Source organism: Chiloscyllium punctatum, chromosome 17 (genome assembly GCF_047496795.1).
Source record: "Chiloscyllium punctatum isolate Juve2018m chromosome 17, sChiPun1.3, whole genome shotgun sequence".
Lineage (NCBI taxonomy): Eukaryota > Metazoa > Chordata > Chondrichthyes > Orectolobiformes > Hemiscylliidae > Chiloscyllium > Chiloscyllium punctatum.
In genome coordinates, this window is record NC_092755.1 from 53994147 (window position 1) to 54016119 (window position 21973).

At 40.3% G+C, this 21973-nt stretch overlaps 1 protein-coding gene and 1 long non-coding RNA gene across 2 annotated transcripts in view; one reads left to right on the top strand and one right to left on the bottom strand.

Moving 5' to 3' along the window:
- Nucleotides 1-4692, top strand: part of aifm3 (AIF family member 3) — a 224227-nt gene extending 219535 nt beyond the window's left edge. The window contains exon 21 of the mRNA XM_072587162.1: nt 1743-4692. Within this exon, the coding sequence (XP_072443263.1) occupies nt 1743-1779 (37 nt within the window). The 3' untranslated portion in view covers nt 1780-4692. The remainder of the gene's footprint in view (nt 1-1742) is intronic.
- A 3486-nt stretch (nt 4693-8178) lies between these two features.
- Nucleotides 8179-21973, bottom strand: part of LOC140487849 (uncharacterized) — a 160195-nt gene continuing 146400 nt past the window's right edge. Inside the window, exons 5-7 of the long non-coding RNA XR_011962951.1 lie at nt 16844-16980; nt 10941-10997; nt 8179-8354 (exon numbers count right to left, since the gene is read on the bottom strand). This is a non-coding gene — a long non-coding RNA (uncharacterized lncRNA). The remainder of the gene's footprint in view (nt 8355-10940; nt 10998-16843; nt 16981-21973) is intronic.

The following is a 21973-nucleotide window of genomic DNA, read 5'->3' on the forward strand; positions in this document are numbered from 1 at the left end:
GTTGAAAGTAAAATGAGTGAGGTGAACTATTTGTGATAAGGACTCTGGACAGAAGTAAATCTCACAGTTTGTGTCATGTGACTATGCTCAAAAGGTATGTGGATAGAGAAGGAAAAACCAAAGAGACTGTGTTATTGGTCACAACATAGAGTGAAGAACCAAGTTCAGAGGATTCTTAATTGGACATTCCTCAAATTAAATCGGACAATGATGAGGTTGTCAAAAATTGGGATAAATTATTGAGTTACCTTCCAGAGGAAAATCAAAATCACCTGAAAGAGTTATTGGAGAGATGTGGAAATAAGCTGTGAAGTACTAACCTAATTATGTATGATGCAAATATAGGAGGTGCTGTTCCAATTAAGCAACACCCTTATCGGCTTAACCCTCTAAAGTTGCCACAGATTCAAAAGAATGCTCCAGGATGGCATAATCAATGTTAAAGTGACTGCAGCTCACCCACAGTAATGATACCAAAAGCAGATAGTACCCAACAGTTATGTGTGGACTACAGCAAAGTCAACGCCGTTACAAAGACTGATGCATATCTGATTCTGTGATTGGAAGACTGTGTTGAAAAGGTGGGACAGGCAACTTATATTTCTAGGTTGGACTTGCTACAAGGATACTGGCAAGTACCTTCATCAGGAAGGCGAAAACAATTTTGGCTATCGGAACATTGAATGGACTGTATCAAGTTAAAGTTATGCCGTATGGAATGAAAAATGTACCATTACCGAATTACCCAATTGTGTCGTAGATATTGATGACCTGGTGATTTTTAGTCACACATGGAAGGAACATTTGTAACATTTATCAGAATTGTTCAATCAACTTTGGGAGGGTGGCTTGGTGGTAAACCTGGCTAAGAGTGAATTTCCCAAATCATGTTCCTGGGCCATGTTATTGGACATGGACAAATGACCCCACCGAATGCAAAAACAAAGGTAATTGGGGCATTTCCCACACAATCAACAAAAACAGCAATACTACAGTTCCTGGGATTGAGTAGATTTTGTCAGAAATTCATACCAAATTTTAGCAGTATGGGTGCTCCACTCACTGAGTTATGAAAGAAAGGCAAGAAATTTCAGTGTAGCAGACTGTCAAAAGGCATTTGACAGCCTGAAAGCTGTGTTAACCACTGCCACACCTAATTATGCCAAGCCATTCTAGGTGGCTATCAATGAGAGTGATGTGGGTGTCGGTGCTGTGCTCTTACATGAAGACGACAAGAAGATAGAAAGACCTATTTGGTACTTCTCCAGAAAACTGAACATTCATCAGCAGAAATATTCAACACTTGAGAAGGAGACTTTGAGCTTGGTGTTGGCATTACAATATTTCAATGTTTATGTTACCATTAATGTATCTGAGACATATACATTGATCATAACCTATTGAAGTTTGCGGAGAAATTTAAGGACAAAGATGCCAGACTGTTTAGATGCAGCTTGTTATTACAGCCATTCAATTTGACAAATGTGCATGTGGCAGGACAGGAAAATGTGATTGCCGACGCTTTGCCAAGACGTGGATAAGAAATGAAGGTGTTCGGTGGCAGGAGTAAACAGACTGAAACAGAATGTAATCTTGCATGTTTACAGTCAATATAATGTTTATGTGTAAAAGTGTAAGATTAAGGGGTTTTAAACAAGCCATCTTTCGATATTGATGGATCTTTTTTTCAATGGGAGGAATAATGATCCTGCTCCTTTCACAAGGTTATATTGTCCACACAGGCAGGCAGGAATTGAACCCAGGTCCCTGGTGCTGTGAGGCAGCAGTGCTAACCACTGAGCTACCGTGTCACCCCTCAGAGAGCAGAGAAGGCTCTACAAATACCTCCATCCTCAATGATGAGGGAGTCCAGCACATCAGTGCAAAAGGTAAGGCTGAAACATTTGTAACAATCTTTAGTCAGAAGTGCCGATTGGACAATCCATTTCGGCATCCTCCAAGGACCCCAATATGGTAAGGTCCTGGGGAGTATTGCTGAACAAAGAGACTTTGGAATGCAGGTTCATAGTTCCTCGATAGTGGGTAGATAGGATAGTGAAGAAAGCATTTGGTATGATTTCATTTATTAGTCAGAGCATTGAGTATAGGAGTTGGGAGGTCATGTTGCAGCTGTTCAGGACATTGGTTAGGCCATTTTTGGAATATTGTGTGCAATTGTGGTCTCCCTGCAATAGGATGGATGTTGTAAAACTTGAAAAGGGTTCAGAAACGATTTACAAAGATGTTGCCAAGTTTGGAGGGTTTGAGCTATAGGGAGAGGCTAAATGGGCTGGGGGTGTTTTCCCTGTAGTGTCTGAGGCTGAGGGATGACCTTAAACAGAGATTTATAAAATCTTGAGGGGCATGGAAAAGGTAAATAGGCAAGGTCTTCTCCCTGGGGTGGGGGAGTCTAGAATTAGAGGGCATAGGTTTAGGGTGAGAAGGGAAAGACTTAAAAGGGACGTAAGTGGCAACTTTTCCATGCAGAAGGTGGTGCATGTATGCCAGAGGAAGTAGTGGAGGCTGGGACAATTACTATACTTAAAATGCATCTGGATGGGGATATGAATAGTAAGGGTTTAGAGGGATATGGGCCAAGTGCTGGTAAATGGGACTAGATTAATTTAGGATATCTGGTCGGCATAGAGTCATAGAGTCAAAGGGTCTGATTCTGTGCTGTAATCTCTATGACTCTATGAGAGATACCAGTCTTCAGCCAATTCAATTCACTGTCCGTGATATTAAGAAAGGCTGCAGGCACTGGATCCTGCAAAGGCTATGGACCTAAACAATCTTCTAGCAATAGTACTAAAGACTTGCACTCCAGAACTTGATGTGCCCCAAGCTAAGCTGTTACATTATAGCTACAACACTAAAAATCACCTGGCAATGTGGAAAATTGTCCAGATATGAACTATCTACAAAAAGCAGGAAAATTTCCAACCCAGTTAATCATTAACCTATCAGCCCCTTACTCTGAATCACCAGTAATGTGATGGAAGGGGTCATCCATATTGCTATCAATCAATATCTGACAGCAGCACTTTCCCCTGATTCCCAATTTCTCTATTTTTACTTGGGCTCCTTGATACTAGTCTTGGTTAAATAGTGTATTGATGTTAGGGACCTTCAGTCAAGGGGAAAACTTTCCACTGGTTGGATTCATCGCTATTAGAAGTACATAGCAAGTTGTGATTGTCGGTGGTCAATCATCTCAGCTCCAGGACATCTCTGCAGCATCCCTAAGATTACTGTCCTTAGCCCAGTCACCTTCAGCTGCTTCATTAATAATCTTCCCTCCATCATAATATCAGAAGTGGGTATGTTTGCTGATAACTGCATATTGTTCAGCAGCATTTGCAATTCCTCAGATATTGAAGCAGCCTCTGTCTAAAGGCAGCAAGACCTGACAAAATCCAGGTTTACGTTGACAAGTGAGAACTTACATTCATACCACACAAGTGCCAGGCAACAAACATCTCCACAATGAGAGAATCTAACCATTGCCCCTTGACAACCAAGAGCATTACCATTGCTGAATCCCCTAACTCTGAACATCTTGGGGGTTACTATTAATCAGAAACTGAACTGGACCAACCATATACATGCAAGAACAGGTCAGAAGCAACAAACCTTACAGGAAGTAGCTGACCTCCTGATTGCCCAGAGCTTATTTACCATCCATAAGATACAATTCAGGAGTGTGATGGAATACTCCGCGAATGCATGGATGAGTGCAACTCCAACATTCAAGCAGCTTGGCACTATCCATGACAAAGAGCTCGTGTGACTGATCTTGCACTCTCAAATATTCGCTCCATCCAACACTCAGTAGCAGCAGTGTGTACAGTCTACAAGATGCACAGCAGAAAAGGTTCCTTCTTCAGCAACTTCCAAATCCACAATCACTATCATCGAGATGGTCAAGCCCAGCAAATTCATGGGAACACCACATCTGTAACTTCCTCTCCAAGCTAATCCTGTCATTGGATGAAAATCCTGGAACTCCCTCCCGAACAGCTGTGTAGTTGTATCTACACTAAATTGCGTGCAGCAGTTGAAGGTGGTGGCTCACCACTTTTTCCAGGGTGATCAGGGAATGGACAATTAATGCTAGCCCAGCAGCGAAGCCCACATCCCTGAATAAGTTATAGATGGTATTGCCTTGTGTTATTGTTAATGTTGATGTTTACACCTTTTGCTCTAATGTACGTAAGACAGTATCAACCATGATATGTTAAAAAGTGACAAAGTTTGTTTAATGTTCTCACAAAAATTGGACTTGTTTTATCTTTATTTGCTATGATTACAGTTGTCATGTCTGTGTATGCATTTGCAAAAACATTTTTTCATTTTATTACACAAACTTAGAAACCTTGAAGGATCAATTTATGACCAATCCAATCAAAACAAATTGAAAGGTGACATCCCTCACACACACGCACACACACACACACTCACACACAGACACAAGCACACACACACTCTCTCTCTCCCTCACACACACAGACATACTCACTCACTCACTCTCTCACAAACACACTCTCCCACTCTCTCACTCTCTCTCTCTCTCTCTCTCTCACACACACACACACACACACTCTTGATTGGTCATAATTGCAAGTTCCACAGCATTTTAAGGAAATTTGCAGTAAAGTCAATGTTTTCAATACATTTAGCTGGTCTTGCAATAAAGTCTTGTGCATAGGATTATGTAAATAGCAATGGCCAATTTTTTGTGATATGTTGATAAAAAATCTTCTTAAAATTGAACTATTTATTAAGATATATCATATTTAATAATAATTTAAAGATGTCTTCGAAAGGATTGTGAAGAATGGATTCAAGTTCTCTGGATCTGAATTCATTTTTGAAAAAAAGCTTAATGGAGAGAGACAATCCAGCTTTTTGTTTTAGAAAAGTCAGAAGAAGTTACAGGGAACTTAGTAATAGGGCAGTATTAGTATTGGTCAAATGTAGTAACGTAGCAATACCTTGGATCCTAGCTCTGTGAAACTAGGCTGTTCCCTCGCAGCAAATTCAGAAGCTTTCTTGGTTGGTTTCATAGAATCCCTACAGTGTGGAAGCAGGCCATTTAGCCCATTAAGTCCACTCTGCCCCTCCAAAGAGCATCCTACCCAGACCCACTCCCTAACTTATCCCTTTAATTGCCATGGCTAACCCACCTAGTCTGCACATGCCTGGACACTATGGGCAATGTAGTATGGCCAATCCATCTCGCCTGCACATCGTTGGGAGGAAACCAGAGCACCCAGAGGAAACCCAAACAGACACAGGGAGAATATGCAAACTTCACATGGACAGTTGCATGAGACTGGAATCGAACCCTGGTCCCGCCACTGTGAGGCAGCAGCACTATCCACTAAGCCATCTTATTTCCTATTCCCTGAGCAAGCTGCATTTGCAATGATCACAGAGATATTGCCTATGTTGGTGACACGCTTCTACACATTCGAGAATGCCAGACCAAAAGCTATTCCAATTTGCCAAACTGTGTCCTTTTTTTTGTAACCTTTCAACACTGAAACTTATTGGCAATACATTGGGTCCTAGCTCTATTGGATAGTATGGTGGCTCAGTGGTTAGCACTGCTGCTTCACAGCATCAGGCACCTGGGTTTGATTCCAGTCTCTGGTGACAGTCTGTGTGGAGTTTGAACATTCTCCCCATGTCTGCATGGGTTTCCTCCAGGTGCCCTGGTTTCCTCCCACAATCCAAAGATGTGCAGGTTAGGTTGAATTGGCCACGCTAAATTGCCCATAGTGTTCAGGGATGTGTAGGTTAGGTGCATTGGTCAGGGGAAATGTAGAGCAATGGAATGGGTCTTGGTGGGTTACTCTTCAGAGGGTCAGTATGGACTTGTTAGGCCAAATGGCCTGTTTCCACATTGTAGGGATTCTTTGAAAATTGCTTTTCTTAAATTTGCATCTTTGCAGAAACAAATCCACTTTTCCTTTTTTTTTGTGTGAATGGACATGTGGTTGAGATTATTTGAGATGTATACATTTGTATTTCCATATTGAAACCAAGTGTATTCACCATTTTTGCATCTTCATTGAATAAATTTTGGTTTACAGTAAATGATCAATTTTGTGTTTATTAAAGAAACCTGATTGATGGTTCTTTTCATTTAAATCTTACATAGAAAAAGCATACAATTGTTTTGACAGGAATCAGATAAAACAATTACATTTATATTGTGACGCTTGGATGAGTGGAATTAGAGACAATGCACTGGTCCCACATCAGTTGTAACACCAATCATGATGGGTCTCCACAAATGATCAATATTTCTAAGAATTTCCAGGTCATCTGCCTTAAGGCCTGAAACAGTTCAATATATTTGAATAGCATAAGGGATCATACAAATCTTTAATCATAGGGTAAATATTCTGGTTCGTACGCAAGGTTTCCTGTAATCTGCATAAATGCATGGCCAAGCAACAGCTGAAAACAATTTGCCATCACTCTTGGCTGTATGGCTTCAGCTCTGCTTTAAACATATAATTTAGACAATTCAGAAGTCCACACAGGCACAACAGAAGTTACAGGGAATTTAGTAGTAGGGTAGTATTGGCATTCTCCAAATGTAGTAATGTAGCAATACCTTGGTCCTAGCTCTGTCTAGTTTTATCTCAATCAACCGTTTGTTTTTTTTAAACTCTCCTTAATCTATTTGTTCCCACTGTTGAGCTTTACTGGATCTCTCCTTAAAAATCATCCAATGTCAGCCTTATCGACAATGAATAGTTTGTTCCTCATTAATTTCCAAGTTCTTTTATATCAAGTGAGTACTTAATCTGATCTAATGCATCCATTATCTTCCGAACAAGATGCCTGTTTTTAAACAATGCCTGTATAATTAGATGGTATCATGTAGATGTTTCTACATTAATTTTGTTGTCTGTTATCCCAAATGCTTCGTGACTGGGTAGAATAATATTTGCATAAATTGTTCAATTAAGGTTTGAATCAGCATGTCACTGTCTGGATGTTTTGCTTTATCAATGAGTTGCTCAGTAGAGTTGATGAAGCTGAAAGGATCTGTTGGACTATTAATAGCATTTTTAATTTCTGACATAAGTGGGACTGCACTACTATCAGATGAATCAACTTTTCCTTCTTCCTGTTCTTTTGTCCTTTCATTGTTGGAAGCTGTTTCTGACATTATCACACTGGACACTGAATTGGAAATGCTTGGAGATCACATCACTCCTAAGATGTACAATTTTATTAAATTTATGTTTATCCAAAATCTGTTTTTCTTGTAAATACCTTAGCAATGTTCACATTTATATTTTTAACATCACAGTACTCTTTTTGGGCATAAGCTGCATAAACAATGTAACCTTTGCTTTAACAAGATTGACTTTTTAAAAAATCAACTACCTTCTGAGGTAAAGTAACTCTTCTTTTGGTATTCCTAACCTCTTCATGCTGAATACCTCATGGTGTTTCTTGAACTTTTTGTCACAGACATTACATAAAATAATGTTACAATGTCCATATTCTCAGCAGGCCACTTAGCGGAGTGGGATGCTATGGAGTGATCGCCACTTGCCTCACTCTCACATTTGTTACACACGTTTAAAATTCTGCACATAGAATGTTTATTTTTCAGATGTGCGCAAATGATAAGTTTCATTACACGATATGAAAGCAAAATGTTCATTCAGTTGGTAGATTCTGATGTCGATTCTACTGGGAAGGTGATGGCCTAGTGACATTATCACTGGACTATTAATCTGGGGACCTGGGTTCAAATCCTACCACGGCAGATGTAGGAATTCAATAAAAGAAGATTTGGAATGAAGAGACTAATGATGACCATGAATTTATTGTCAGGAAAAACACATCTGGTTCACTAATGCCCTTTAGGGAAGGAAACTACTGGTCTGGCCTACATGTGACTCCAGACCCACAGCAATGTGGTTGACTCTTCTGGGCAATAAATGATGGCCTAGCCAGTGACATCCTCATTCCATCAATGAATAAACAAAATACTATTTTTGCACCAAACATTGGTGCTGACTTGGAAGGAACCACAATGCCTTCATTATTGGTTAATACGTTTCAATTTACTAATATAATTGAAAATACTAAATTCATTAGCAGTATTAAAAGAATTAATTGAATGCTTTACATAAACTTCTCATGCTCAAGTTATAAAATGTCAAATTAAATCTGACAATGATAATGATAGCTTCATAATCTTACTTTGGATTATCGTTCTCCCGATATACATTATCTACACTGCTAGATGGTAGGCGGGTCTCAGTTTCTTCCCAGTCAATAATCTTCATGACCTTTTTAGAAGGTCTTATGAAGTCATCCTGTTCAGTTTGAGAACAAGAGGACATTAGAATGGAAACCCCTATATTGGCAGGTGCAGTTTCAACTATCATCTGACAAGACAACTTAAAACAGTTATTCTTCATAGCTATCAGGGCAAATAAAAACATACTAGGATGGGGATGTTGGCTGCGTCCCAATTGGAGCAGATCATTCCTGAAGGACTAGCCCTTTTCTTTCCTAATGCCCGTTAAAATCCTTCAATGTGTGAGGAATTCAATTTTGCAAACCAGGCCACCCAAAATGATTATATTTACCAATCATTTTGCTGTCACACAGGATCTGGTCAGGTCAGTGGAAGTAAATCGGAAAACCAAGTAAATCTGAAGTAAGTTTTTGATAAAACACAGTTAAAACCATGATCCAAGTTTAACATCTGCCCAACATTATAAGCAAGTCCATAGGGAATAAATCGGAAATGATTTCAGACTGTCCCTGCCATAAAATGTTTAGATCCATGTTCTCATTCAGTTTCAAATGCCTTTGAGTTCTGCAGTGGTATTAAGGTTTGGCAGACTGTATGTGAGGTCTGACATTCAGCTTCTAGCATTAGACTGCATTACAGAAAGGACAGATTGGCTGAGTAGAGAAGATTAGTGGATGATATAATCGGGGTGGTATGATGATGAGGGATTGATAGGGTTGGACAGAAACTGTGATTGAGATGTTCAGAATACCCAAATACCTCCATCTAAAGGAATCAAAAGAGTTAAGTGGGGCTCATAGATTGAAGTAGGAGGAATTGAGTTTCAGTTTGTGGGACACTGGTGCCAGTACTGGGGTGGAAGGGAGCTGTTCTGCTAGGAGAGGCTTCACTTGAACTGTGCTGGAACCACTGGAGTGGGTTGGAAAAGGAATCTGGCAGGAAGGTTGCTTGGTGAAGAATGAAAACACTTTTAAGAAAGCAGTTTATGACTCACAGCAAAGATATATCTGAATGAGGAAGAACAATTCTAGGAGAGGGAAAGACAAAATCGTGGTTTACCAAGGGAATTGTGATGATACTAAATTGAAAGAAAATTCACAAAGTGGCAAAGATTAATGGAAAAGCTGAGGATTGAGAATGTTCCACAAAACCAACAAAACATGAAGAGGGAGAAAGCAAACATTGAATATAAACTAGCAAGTTGTATCAAACAGAGGTAAGAGCTTCTTTAAATACATAAAAAGGAAGAGATAGGCCAAAGTGACCCTTTGAGACTAATGGGAGAAGCAGAAAATGGCTGATGTGTTGAGTTATGTAAATACTTTGCATCACTCTTAATGGTAGAAGATGCTGAAGGCATTCCAAAACTACTAAATGAATCGAGATGAAAAGGGGAGGAGATAAACTAAACATACGTATGACTAGGGGTAAAGTATTAGGAAAACTAGTGGTGCCAAAGGTTGATAGGTATCCCTGGACCTGATGGATTATACTCTAGGATATTAAAGAAAATAGCAACAGAGATGGTGGATGCAATGGTAGTAATCGCCCAAGAATCCTTACATTCTGGAAAAGTCCCAGAGAATTGGAAAACTGTCAATGTAACATTTCTTCAAAAAGGAAAGAAATTTAAAAAAACACAAAGGTAACTAACTATTCCAATTTCACACGACCATCTATTTGGAGTTTGCACATTCTCCCGTGTCTGCGTGGGTTTCCTCCGGGTGCTCCAGTTTCCTCCCACAATCCAAAGATGAGCAGCTTATTTGAACTGGCCATGCTAAATTGCTCATAGTGTTCAGAGATGTGTAGGTTTGGTGCATTAGTCAGGGGTAATTGTAGGAAAATAGGGAATAGGTCTGGGTGTGTTACTCTTCGCTGGGGTCGGTGTGAACTTGTTGGACCAAAGGGCCTGTTTTCACACTGTAGGAATTCTATGATTCTATGGTGTAGGCCAGTTAGCTTAAAATCTGTAGTTAAGAAAATATTAGAATCTATTAAGAAACTACGTAATAGCAGAACACTTAAAATTACATAACAAGCACAGAGAGTCAGCATGGCTTCACGAAAGGATAATAAAGTCTGACAAATTTATTTAAAGATAATAAGCAGGAAGGCCAAGAGGAGACCAGTGTGTGTAATATTTTTGGATATCCATAATATGATCAATAAGGTACCACACATAATGCTATTAATTCTTCACTGCAGAGCACGGTTGAAGCTGGGGCATTAACTACATTCAAAGCTGAGACAGATTGTTTTTATCAGGAATGAATCAAGGGTTATGGGGAAAAGGCCAGAAAGTGGAGTTGAGGATTATCAGATCAGCCATGATTTCATTGAATGGCAGAGTAGACTCAATGACAGACCACTACACGTGATCCTACAACTTATGGTATTAGACTGTGTATACCTGAGCAAAGGTTGAGATTTTGTGACAAAACATTTAGTTAAATAGTAAGTTTGATGTGAGTAATGTTTTTGAGGAATTGAAATCCATGCCAATTCTGGGGAACTATCGACAATGACATAACCTCAGCAGTCGCTGACCGTGGTCCTGAATTCAGCCAGGAGCTGCTGCCTCAGGGTATTCATTTCTGAACGCTTATGCAGTAAAAAAACAATTATGAAAACAACTCACCAGATTGTTTTGGCCGACCTTCCAAACTTAGCACAAGGTAATTGAAAAACCACGAATCTTGGGTCCAAAAGACAAGAATCAACATTTTTGTGTGAGTTTGACATTTACTCGAGTTTGTAAGGTATCAAATACACAAATTGACAAAAGTTGGCAATTTGGCCCTTGAGCCTGTGCTACCAATTGGTATGATTATATCTGCTTTGATTTTCACCTCTACTTTCCTGTCTGATCAAGTTAACTTTGACTCCCTTTACAGTCTAGAATCTGTACAAACAAGTCTTAAAACTAATCAATGACCCTATCTCTGAGGATCAGAATTCTGACTCCCTGGGAGAAAAACAATCCTCCTTGTAAGAATGATTTGAAAATTAGAGACTGGCCGTTCGGGGTGTTGTCAGGAAATGTCCAATTCTCTCCCTCTACAAGAGGTAGAGATTGTAAAATTCGAAACTGAGGCAGGTTTTCATTAGGTCAGCATATTGAGAATATGGAGGAAAGACCGGGAAATGGTCCAAACTTAAGTACACCTAAACACAACCTGGGTTTGAGTGGTGGAATAGCCAATTCCTCTTCTCACCTCGAACTAAACAGACCTTTGTGCCTCAATGCAAGATCCATCTATCAATGACATACAGTTTTGAATGAAACCCTCAGATCTGCTGCAAGCATGCAGCATGAGGACATACAGGACAGGGTCGAGTCAAGTTTAATGTTTTCACAGAAAGAACATTCAGATGTCTTGAAACTCATTAGTGACAAAATGACAACATTTATGTATACTGTGCATTTGAAGACATTTTAAAAACATTAATTCATGGGATATGGCCATTGCTGGTTAGACCAGCATTTGCTGCCCATCCCTAATTGCCCGGTGAGTTGAATAGTTTGCTAGAAGCAATTAGCAACCAACATTGCTGTGGGGCTGGAGTCACGTGTACAGCAGACCAGTTAAGGACGGAAGATTTCCTTCCCTAAAAGGAAGTGAACCAAATGGAATTTTACAATGAATCAACATTAGTTACAAGGTTGCTATTGGGTGGCTTTTAATTCCAGATATTACCATTGATTTCAAATTTCACCATCTGTCATTATGAGATTTGAACCCATGTTCCCAGAGCATTAGCCAGAGTCTCTGAATTACTTATCCAATGATATTCTCATTATGATGTTGCCCTCCCCCCGACTAACTGCTATAATCAGCCAATATTGTTGGACTGTGTGTGACCACCTGGATAGTAACAAGCCAACTAGGTGAACTGGGGTCTTTATTTGTGCAGCAATTTCCATGTTCTTCCAAAATAAAGAACTCACCCCTGCAGGGAATTGAGCTCTAAGCAGTAACTGAACCTGCTGTAATTTTTTTGCAATGCTTTACAGCAAGAAGCATATTGCCACTGGGCATTGACCCTCACCCACAAGTGCCGGTGTTATTGCATAATAAAATCCGAACACTCAACTGGTGAAGGGGATGATTTCCTCTTGTCCAATATAAAGCATAAACTCTTCTAATGTCCCCATTCCTCTAATAATAGCCACCAAGTGAAAACTTTCCCTTCATGTCTATGGCAATCTGAGGAGATCTCCATTACTGGTATTTGACATGTGGCTGTGGTTAACTGTTGTAGCTGTTAGCTATTCCTTGCCACAGACTTGACTGAAGTAGAACAGGAAGTTGTGCAATGTCTTAGTGTGCCACATACAGACAGTACATGTCAGGAAGTCAGCCAGAATTCTCTGATTCCCCAGCTTCTGGAGTATGTGTCTGGATAGAATGGTGAGTACAAAACTTAGTGTGATAATATAATTGGTAATAAAGCCAATGATTCAAAAAAAAAGGCTGGAGTCCTGTCCCTATTGGCTGTCAGAACCAAGGCAATCATTGCCCAGAAGGTGAAATGTCAGCTTCCTGATGAAAGTATTAAGGTTGCTGCAGATCTTTTCAATGGCAAGCAGGCATACTTTGAATGCATTAGCATTTTATATAATCTCATTAAAGCACCATTTTGCCAGATTAAATTGTACCTGTAAAATTAGTTTTGCAGGAAATGTCTTCAGAGTTATGACTGGTTAGATGTGACATGCAGCAAACGAAGTAATTCTCTTGGTAGTTGTGAACTGAGCAGGAATCACCTTTCTTCTCCTGGGAAACTTTCCTGAAACCACAGGCAAGTAGGCATTGGACTGCTGAGATTGGGTGGTAGCAGAGGAAGGAAGGAATTCAGCTGGCTTACCAAGGGAGGGAAGATCTTGGGCAGTCGCTTGTAGATGGCAGAGGGAGGAATCTGGACTGCACAGATCTGAACTGATCAATACCTGCAGACTGGAGATGAAGCATGATTGTGGGGAGATTCAGGGTTACAGAGGGCAGCTCAGGAAGATGGAGGGAGGTTTGAGGCAGATGGAGGAAAAGTCAAAGGTGATTGAATAAGGCTGCAAGGTGATGGATTCAAAACAAGAGGTTAACATCAGAGTATCCGGGGACATAGGTGTGACAACAGAGAGCGTTCTCACAAGTACAAGTCGAAGCTGGAGATGTTTAGGATTAGGTGGGTGGAGACTAGCATCGCATAGCGCTCTCCATTTGTCAAAACCTCTCAGTTCAGAAGACAGGGCTTCCTGTCTCCATCATTGGGTGCCAGGACCCCCTGCTATTCCTGGACAGTCTGCTATGAGGAGAACTCCCACATATATCAGTCCCACCCGATGCTCAAAAAGGTTCTGGCCAATGCTTCCCCAGTCCAACTCGCTTCCCTTTTGCGCTACTTTTAGGGTTGTTAACTCTAGTTGAAAATGTTCCAGGAGTTCAGCTTGCATTCATTGTCAGGTACCCACTCTGACTGCCAACTCTGTTATCCATGAGCAACAAAGAGTGAAATTCATACGAGGGACAGGGAATGTAATCAACCAGGATTCAGCCACTGACCTAAAACATTTTCTCTACAGATGCTGCCTGATCTGCTGAGTATTACCAGTACCAGCATTTTCTGTGTTTCTTTTTAAATTTCACTATTTAGCCTCTTAGCTGTCAGTTGACCAGTCATCATCAGTGGTACAGACTTTGGTGCTAAAGTTTCATTCATGATTAAAAATGTGTTGCTGGAAAAGCGCAGCAGGTCAGGCAGCATCAAAGGAGAAGGAGAATCGATGTTTCGGGCATAAGCCCTTCTTCAGGAATGAGGAGGGTGTGCCAAGCAGGCTAGGATAAAAGGTAGGGAGGAGAGACTTGGGGGAGGGGCGTTGGGAATGCGATAGGTGGAAGGAGGTTAAGGTGAGGGTGATAGGCTGGAGAGGGGGTGGGGGTGGAGAGGTCGGGAAGAAGATTGCAGGTCAAGAAGGCTGTGCTGAGTCCCTCCAGCCACAGGGGATGAATGCGGATTTCTCCAGCTTCCTCATTTCCCCTACCCCAATTTATCTCAGTCCCAGCCCTCAGACTCAGCACCGCCTTCTTGACCTGCAATCTTCTTCCTGACCTCTCCGCCCCCACCCCCTCTCCGGCCTATCACCCTCACCTTAACCTCCTTCCACCTATCGCATTCCCAATGCCCCACCCCCAAGTCCCTCCTCCCTACCTTTTATCCTAGCTTGCTTGGCACACCCTCCTCATTCCTGAAGAAGGGCTTATGCCCGAAACGTCGATTCTCCTTCTCCTTTGATGCTGCCTGACCTGCTGTGCTTTTCCAGCAACACATTTTTAAGCTCCGATCTCCAGCATCTGCAGTCCTCACTTTCTCCTATTTCATTAATGATTGGCAGCAATTGCTACCAATGGGGAGTTGAGCAATTCTGACTTGTTCAATGAAGAGGGGTGTGGATTAGATCAATCATCGCTGAGTGCCCATCAAAGGACAGAGGCTCGAACAAATAGAAAATACGCAAGAGATAAAAATCCCTTCTTATGTTGCTTACAGCAATATCTGGGATCTTTCCTTTCTTGGAATCACAACTCATGCTAGTTTGCCAGTCTTCCTGAAATCTTTTGAAAGCTGAGATTCACAATGGGACACAGTTCAATAAATCATGGCAAGCATCCGTTATTTCAAGCAAATGGTGATTCTTCATTGCTATCCTGAAGCAGTAACTGTAGGTCAATTAATAAATTACATATGGGGCTTCACAATTAATGCCTATTCCACATTCACATTTTCATGGAGGTCATTAGTTCGTGATCAGGAGAGCACTGACTGAGTTTGTTCTCGCCTCCCTGCCAATGAGATCAATCGGAGCATTTCTGTTGAGATCAGCTAGCTGAGCTCTGGCTGGTGGTTGAACTTACAATCTTCCTGGTTCTGTACAGACCTGTCAGTCATCAGGCTGCTCAATGAACAAGCCAGCAATGAATGTCAGTGACATGCTGGAGAAGAGTATTTGAAAGGGCCTGGAGCAGTCTGAAAGAAAAATAAACCAAAACAAACAGAAAAGCAAATAAAACAAGGGGTACAGTTTATGATCTGGATTGTTGAATTTAGTGTAAGGCCTGGAAGGCTATAAATAGCCTAACTTAAAGAACAAGTGTTCTTCCTGGGGCTGGCATTGAATCTCACTGGAACAAAGCCAAGGGCCAGCATGAGGTGAAGAATTTAAGTGACAGGGCACCAATAGTTTGGAATCACACTTGCAAAGAAAATGGTGGTGTTTTGAAAAGCTATTACCTACTCTGTATTTGGTGTCCCCAGTATAGAGAAGACCACATTGCGTGCAGTAAATACAGCAGACTAGACTGAAAATAGTACAGTAAATTGCAGCTTCACCAGTGTCTTGGGCCTTGGACAGTAAGGAGAAAGGTTTATTTACAGGTTAGTCCTGGATTATTTTTTTAAGGTGCTTGGGATGTTTCCTATACTCGACTAAAGTTTGAATAGCATCTGGCTGGTCTTTACTTTGTTTATTGGGTCACTTGAAATCATGTGCTGAAAAAAGATGCTTTGAGGTACTGGTAATCTGGCAGAGCTTCCTCTGGAAATGGAGCACCATAAGGAGAATGATGCCTGTGCTATCCTTTCCCCCTGGCCATGTGCAACTGGTGTTTCAGATCTTTCATCTTCTGTAGCCTCTAAAGTGTGAACTGTATCAGTCTCTAAATTGTAGGTGTTTCTTCTTTTTTGCAGTCCTCTGATTGAGATAGCTTAGTTCTTAGGTACAGTATATGATTTTTATTTTTATTTTCATTTAGGGACGCAGGATCTAGCCATTCATGACATTGGGTTCCCAACTGATGCACACAGCCAATGAACAGCGGAGGTAGCTCTGGTTACACTTAAAACAGCATGATCATATTGCAGTCATCCCCATGCCAGGAGCTATCCAATCAAACCTCTTGGACTTTGCAATGGAAAGCCACAATTATGGCACATTTCACATTCTCTTAATTCACTCATAATAAGCACCATGTTTCATTTCATTCACTTTCATTTCCTTCACTGTAAGAATTAAGTGATTTTTAAAAACTTCTTTCATGGGATGTGGGTGTCAATAGCAAGGCCAACATTTATTGCCCTTGAACTAAGTGGTTTGCTCTGTAACTTTAGAGCCAACCACATTACTGTAGGTAAAGATTGCAGGTTAGTGAATTAGAAGCATCTTTATGACAGTTGATAATATTTTCATGGTCACCATTACCGAGCCTAGTTTTCATTTCTTGATTTTACTAACCAAATTCAAATTCCACTTCTGCCACGATAATTTTTACCCATGCCCTCATAGCATTACCCTGAGATTCTGGATTACGATTCCAATGACATTACCATTATGCAACCCAGATCTCAGAAATTAGCCTTGTCATGTTTGTTCTGCACCTTAAGATAAAAAAAGGCAGAAAACAAAGGCTGACAGAAACTGAACAACAGAAATACATAAGACGCCAATGATACCACTGAGTCATGGAACATCATGTGAAAGAAAGGTACCTATTGGCTTCTTAGCAATCCTCTCTGTGATCAAACTGCAGTTCTTCTCCGGCTCGTTCAGAATGTTTTGTACAATCTTTTTAAATTGTTTTCTCAATGCTCTTCCACATTTGACCAACCTGATTCCTGCTAATGACCTGAAATATAGAGGAACAAGAAAGACAAATGAAAAGTTAGTGCAGATCCTTCATCTATCCTAGCCTGTAAAGTATGGTGGTACATAGAACAGTCCATTCACTACAATAGTTCTAGAACCTTCTATCTCTTCCTTACCGAGCTTCCTCTTAAATGAATCGATGCTATTTACCTCACCTATACCTTGTGGTAGTGAATTGCACTTTCTAGTCAGTTGTGAACTAAGAGGTTTTCTCTCCTTTTCCTATTGAATTTAACACTGACCATTTTGTATTAATGACACATTATGTCTGAAATATCTTCATACATACTGTCTTCACTGCCAAAGAACAACTATAACATATGGACTCATCTTCATAGCTCTTTTCCCACTTTGTGTGACACTAGATTAATTATCAGTTACAACTGTAAGCACTTTCACTTTGACCCCGTAAGAGATTCTGTTAACTTGACCTTATTGTTCGAAACAGCTTCATCTCAGGTCATCCATTAGCAGGTTTTTATTTCTGACTTTTGAAAATATTGTTCCTCATAGAATTTCAGATAAAAGCATTTCAATGTCTCAAATTTTAAAGATAAACAAGCCCTCGCCTTATTCATTGTACCAACATACTTAGTATCAAATACAAAGAGTCTATCACATCTAACTGGTTTTAAAACACTCACACTAAAGTTAAAGATCATCTCTTAGGAACCCAGGAAGACTCTGAAAAGTGAATCTGAACAACTGGGGTGGAATCCAGTCCAGATTGATGGGACTAAAGTCTCCTTTCTCAGACAGCAACAAGAGTCTTGAATAAAATGAGTATGGCCCAGTTACAAAACCATAGCACTAGAATTTAAAGAGAGGCAATGGCCTAGTAATGTCCTGCTGGACTGTTAATCTTGAGACCCAGGTAATGTTCTGGGGAAGCCAAGTTCGAATCCTGACATGGCAGATGGTGGAATTTGAATACAATTTTAAAAAAATTAATTTAAGAGTCTAATGATGATCATGAATCCATTGTTGATTGTCAGATAAACACATCTGGTTCACTAATGTCCTTTAGGGAAGGAAACTACCAGCCTTACCTGGTCTGGCCCAAATATAACTCTAGACCCACAGCAACATAGTTGATTCTTAACTGCCCTCTGGGCAATTAGGGATGGGCAATAAATGCTGGTTTGAATGAATAAAAGGAAATGCCGTAATCCAGCAAATTAAAGTAAATTTGTGTGATATGGCATGCACTGGGAGCAAAAACACTAGTCAACTCATTGCAGTTCATGGCAATAACAGAAATCCTATGAAAACACGCAAAAGCTTACAGTCTCTCCACCCTTGTCACTTTTCAATATAAACACGGAGGGGAAATACTTCAATATTTTAACTTTAGAATGATAATATTGGTATTTGACATTGTAGCAGTGATATTGGAGGGGAAATATTAGAGATTCCAGTTGATGTGGTGCTGGATAACGTGCATGTTACTGCACTTGGGTAATTTCACACAGATGGGAAATAGGGATACCAAAAGAGCTACTCCTCAGAGATGTGATTTCAAAAAGACTGATAAGCTTCTCTAAAGGTGAGCAGCAGCAAACAAAAGCACACTGAGAGTGCTCATTTATAAATTCCATAATGCAGGACGAAAAGTTGAAGAAACTCAAGACAATGTTCTTAAATTGCTCCCATTGTACACTTACAAACAACTTGCTGTATTAACATGATATATTTAAGTAGCATAGAAACTTTCAACATATCACCTTAAAATATCTGATACCACTTCTTACCTCTGGGGTTATAGCAGGAGCGTTCAGGGATATAATTAAGTTTTAAGATGCATTATACTTTACTCTGAAATAGCTTCTAAGCCTGAATAATGCGTGCATGAACAACTTAGACTTTAATATTATTTCACATTACATTGCACCTTCTCAAAAAGGGAGGAAGGTAAAAAGCAGGTAATTATAAGCCCATTAGTCTAACATCTATTGTTGGAATCAACAATTAAGGAAGTAATAGCAACACATTTGGAAAATCATAATTTAATCAAGCAGAGTCAGCATGGGGAAATGAAAGGGAAATCGTACCTGATTCATTTATTAGAGTTTTTCGAGGAAGTCTCAAACACAGCAGATTGAGGGGAACTAGTAAATGCATTGTAGTTGGACTTCCAGAAGGTGTTCGACAAGGTACCTCACAAAAGGTTATATCAACAGATAAGACCCCTCAATGTTGGAGGTATATTGGCATGGATTGAGAATTGGCTAATGGGCAGGTCACAGTGAGTGGGGATAAAGGGTTCATTTTCAGGTTAGTGACCTGTGATCAGGGGGAGTCCACAGGGATCAGTGCTGGGACCACAACTGATGACTTTGAAGAAGGAAGCGAATGTACTTTTGCCAAATTTGCCGACAACACAAAATAGGCGGAAAGGCAGGTTGCCACAGAGATACAAACAGTAAGTGGGCAAAATGTTAGCAAATGAAATATAATATGAGAAAATGTGAAATTGTTCATTTTGAAAGGGAGAACAAAATAACAGAGTATCATTTAAATGGAAAAAACCTACAGAAAGCTACAACTCAAAGGAATTTTGAGGTACTTGTGAACAAAACACAGGCAGCTAGCATACAGATGCAGCAGGTAATCAGGAAGGCTATTGGATGTTGGCCTTTATAGCAAGAGGGTGGAATATTACTTGTAACTGTACAAAACACTGGAGTACTGTGAGCAGTGTTGGTACCCTCACTTAAGGAAAGATATCATTTCCTGGGAGGCAATTCAGAGAAGGTTCACGATGACGATCCCTGCAGGAATTGTCTTATGGTCAAAGACTAAACAGGTTGGGACTCTATTCATTGGAGTTGATTGAAACATACAGGACTCCTAAGGGACTTGACAGGGTCAATGCTGAGAGTCTAGGGCCAGAGGGCATAGTCTCAGAATAAAAGGGCACTAATTTCAGATTGAGAGAAGGAATTTCTACTCTGGTGGTTGCGAATCTTTGGAGCACCTTGCCACAGGATGCTGTGGGGCTAGAATCCTTGTGTATATCAAAGGCTGAGATAGACAGATTCTTGATCAGTGTGAGAATCAAGGGTTACAGGGCAAATGCCGGACACTGGATGTGAGCAACGTTGGATTAGCGATGATCCTACTGAATAGCAGAGCAGGCCTGAGGGGGCCTGTCCTTTTTTTATTGTCTTCTTTCCTGCAGTGCATTTTGTATGGGATTAAATTGATGTTGACAGTGCAATCAAGTTATAGTTACTTAAGAAAAATACACCGCACCGTCTTGAGTTGCTGCCTTGTCATTGTTGCTCACAAGGTAGACAAGCAGGAGGCTGGAAGAACACAGCAAGCCTGGCAGCATCAGGCGGTGGAGAAGTCAACGTTTCGAGTGTAACACAAAATTTTAAAATGCATTACTATCACAATCTTACATAGAATTAAACAAAATATATTCATTAGGATTTTGGTTTGCAAACATTTTTTTAGCATTTTTCCAAGCAGTTCAAGTTCAAACCACTTTAATGAAAGGCATGTTATTGGTTAAAAATCACACAACACCAGGTTATAGTCCAGTAAATTTATTTGGAATCACTAGCTTTTGAAGCGCTGCTTCTTCATCAGGTGGTTCTGGAGCAGGACCTAAGACACAGAATTTATAGTAAAAGGCTACAGTGTCATGCTGCTGAACTTCAGCTTTTAGAATGCTTTTGCTAGTTTTGGTTCATTAATATGTAAACCCCAGAATTCCTTTTAAGTCACATTCTCAAGATAACTTCAGGTTTTCTAACAAAATGTGTCATCTCAGCTCAGACAATGCATTAAAGATGTGAGGTTAAAGTCTGTGCCCCCATTTTGAGTCAGACTGGTTCTATTTTTAAAGTGGGATATACAGAATCCTACATGAATTGTGTAGCTTATGCATTTTTTGAGCAAAATAAAATATAATTCTACAAATACAAATTCACCCCATAAACTTATACACGTGTGCAGGAGAGACAGACTGAGTGTGTGTGTATGAGTGTGTGGGTGTGGGTATGAGTGCATGTGAGAGTGTGTGTAAGCTTGGTAAAGTATGTATGAGACTGTGATGGGGTATAAGTCTGTGAAAGGGTGTATGAGAGAGGGTCTGTGTGTGTGTGTGTGTGTGAGAGAGAGAGAGAGAGAGAGAGAGAGAGAGAGAGTGAACGTGAGTGTATAGTGGCTGAGCAGAGGCTGATAGCCAAGTTCAGTACCCATGGGGAGGGCCTCAACTGGGATCTTAGGTTCATGTGACACTACAGGTGACCCCATTGCACTATACACTCTCACACACACTCTTACATACTCACACTCTAACACAGATTCTCTCTCATATGCTCACACATACACACCCCACACTCTCACACATTCTTATCAAGCTTACACATACTCTCTCACATGCACTCACACCCACACTCACTTTGTCTTTCCTCCACGCACACATGGTGAATTTGTATTTGCAGAGTTATATTTTATTTTGCTCAAAAAATGCATAACTTACAGTCAATCCATGTAAGATTCTGTAAATCCCACTTTAGAAATAGAACCAGTTTGACTCAAGATAGGGACACAGACAGACTTTAACCTCACACGCTTAATGCATTGTCTGAGCTGAGATGACACATTTTGTTAGAAAACCTGAGGGTATCTTGAGAATGTGACTTAAAAGGAATTCTGGGGTTTACATATTAATGAACCAAACTAGCAAAACCATTCTGAAAGATGAAAGACTTAATCTAAGTTTGTTTAATAACTTTCAGCCACATGACACTGTAATCCTTTGCTATAAATTCTGAGTCTTATGGTCCTGTTCCACAACAATGTGACGAATAAGCATCACTTCAAAAGCTAGTGACTCCAAATAAACCTGTTGGATCACACACCTGTTGTGTGATCTTTAGCTTTGTCCACCCCGGTCCAACACTGGCTTCTCCAAACCACAAATGTATTAGTAGTTCTGAAATTTCTCTGGCAACATG